This window comes from Austrofundulus limnaeus, unplaced genomic scaffold (assembly GCF_001266775.1).
Source record: "Austrofundulus limnaeus strain Quisiro unplaced genomic scaffold, Austrofundulus_limnaeus-1.0 Scaffold41, whole genome shotgun sequence".
NCBI lineage: Eukaryota > Metazoa > Chordata > Actinopteri > Cyprinodontiformes > Rivulidae > Austrofundulus > Austrofundulus limnaeus.
Genome location: NW_013952443.1, coordinates 124,797 through 126,863, shown reverse-complemented (window position 1 = coordinate 126,863; position 2,067 = coordinate 124,797). Strand labels below are relative to the sequence as shown.

Sequence of the window (2,067 nt, the reverse complement as noted above, 5' to 3'; positions counted from 1 at the left end):
TTAAATCAACACACACACACTCCCTCTCTCATTCCTCATCTGCACCTCAGCAGAGTAACATGTTGCCTCGGTGAGCAGAGGCTGCCAGCTCTCCATCACCAATCAGAAGCAGATAAACCTGGACGGGAGAAGAGCTGAAGTCTCAGGCTCTTTCCTCAAACAAGCCTCTGTGGCAGCAGCAGCAGCAGCAGCAGCAGCAGCAGCAGCAGCAGCAGCAGCAGCAGCAGCAGCAGCAGCAGCAGGACTGGTTTTCACACTGTCCTGACTCAGTTTGTCACCTCCAGAGAGAAGGAGCGGCAGAAGATGCGACAGGAGCTGCAGGAGCTGGAAAGTTGGCTCTCCTGATCATCGCTCCTTCGAGGCTGAGACAAACTTTTTTTTTCTTTTAGGGCGAGGAAGAAGACAGGCAGCAGTGGACTTTCCCTCTCAGGAGGCGGTGGGTGAGAAAACATTTCTCACCCCTGCTGGATTATCTCCTTTTTTTTAAGTTTCTTTTATTTATTTTTTTAAAAGTTTTTTTTCTTTTACTGTCAGGGAAAACAGCCCCCTCCCATCCAATCACCCAGCCACTGGCAGCTCCCCATGTGGCAGGAGGCTCTGTGGACCCGCGGACGCTACCTGCTGGAGAAGAACGATGGAGGTGAGGGCGCCGAGGGGCCCGAGGGCCTGGGGGACGGGTGCCCCGGGTTCCAGGGCGAGGCGTGCCTGGAGGGCGAGAAGCCTCAGGACTGGCTGTACGAGTCGTACTACAGGATGAGCCAGCAGCATCCGCTGATCGTGTTCCTGCTGCTGATCGTCATGGGAACCTGCCTGGCGCTGCTGGCCGTGTTCTTCGCTTCAGGACTGGTGAGTGTGTGTGTAAGTGTGTGTGTATGTGTGTGTATGTGAGTCAAGGTGTTTACACAGGACTGTGTGTGTGTGGGCAGCTGAGCTCAGAAATAGGAGGTCAGGAGGAGTTTGAGCCTAATAATAAAACCAACATATCACTGCAGTCCTGGCAGGAAAGGGAATAAATAGAACTCTTCTGTCATTAAAGAGTCTATTTTTATTTTATAGGAAGCACTTTTTTTCTCGTGAGTTCATAAAAATAATTGCAAATCCTAGTTATTTTACAGCTAACAGAGAAAACCTGATCTACACTCGTGATACTTTAGAGCAAAGTACTTTAAATACATCCAACATAGGATTTTGGTGTCATTTTACTGGAGAAGTCAAAAGTTTTATCATTGTATGCCTTGCATGCCAAAGTTTTCATCAAAGATCTTGCCTAATATAAAAGTGCATCAAGTATTTGTCAAAGATGCTCTCAGTTACTACCACGCCAAATTCTACCTCAATACCTGTAAAACTGACTGAATTAAAGCCATTTATGTGTTCTGTAAGGTCCACTAGCTGTGGTGGCCATCTTCATTAGAGTTGACTTCAAAGGTTAATCAGTTGTAAAAGAACATCCAGTGATTAGATAATGAGAGTCTCGTCAACGTTCGTCCAGTAATTCGTGAGATATTATGCTAACAGACAGACAGGGTTGACCACAATTAAGGCAGAGTTTTAAACAGAGATTTTGAGCAATCTGTTTGTACTCACAGCATGAGTTGGGGGGTATCTCAGAGCTACTCCCAAACCAAACTTAAGCTCTATATCTGTGCAACCAGCTGAGTTAAGGTTGTTCGTGTGTTTGCTAAAATCCATTGGCTGTAGCAGCCACCGTGGATCAGGTTGACCTCAAAAGTAAATCAGCTGCAGACGTACATCCACTGATTAGCTTGGAAGAGTTTGATCTAAAATGGATCAGTGGTTCTTGGGATATTTTGCTAACAGACATGAACATAACAAATGCATTGTTTTCCATGGCCATGAATGGAAGGAAAAAATATCTGAATGGCACTGAAATGTCCCTCTAAATTTATTCATGTCAGCCAACAATAATAACGCTTTTCTACTGCCATGCTTGTGGTTCTTTGGACTTTATGTTAATCAGTTCTAGATGTGCATCCAATGAATACATTTGGAAAGTTTCATTATAATTTGTTCAGTGGTTCATGGGATATTTTGCTAACAGACATG

General features: G+C 45.2%; 1 protein-coding gene across 5 annotated transcripts in view; it reads left to right on the top strand.

The window, feature by feature from the left end:
* The first annotated feature begins 46 nt into the window (after positions 1-46).
* adcy2b (adenylate cyclase 2b (brain)) overlaps positions 47-2,067 on the top strand; it is a 98,493-nt gene continuing 96,472 nt past the window's right edge. The window contains exons 1-2 of one of the 5 annotated variants that reach the window (XM_014007260.1): positions 50-440; positions 535-846. In XM_014007260.1, coding sequence (XP_013862714.1) covers positions 583-846 — 264 coding nt within the window. In that variant the 5' untranslated portion in view covers positions 50-440; positions 535-582. Of the gene's footprint in view, positions 847-2,067 lie in introns of all 5 variants that reach the window. The other 4 variants (XM_014007263.1, XM_014007262.1, XM_014007261.1 and 1 more) reach the window with 4 other exon arrangements.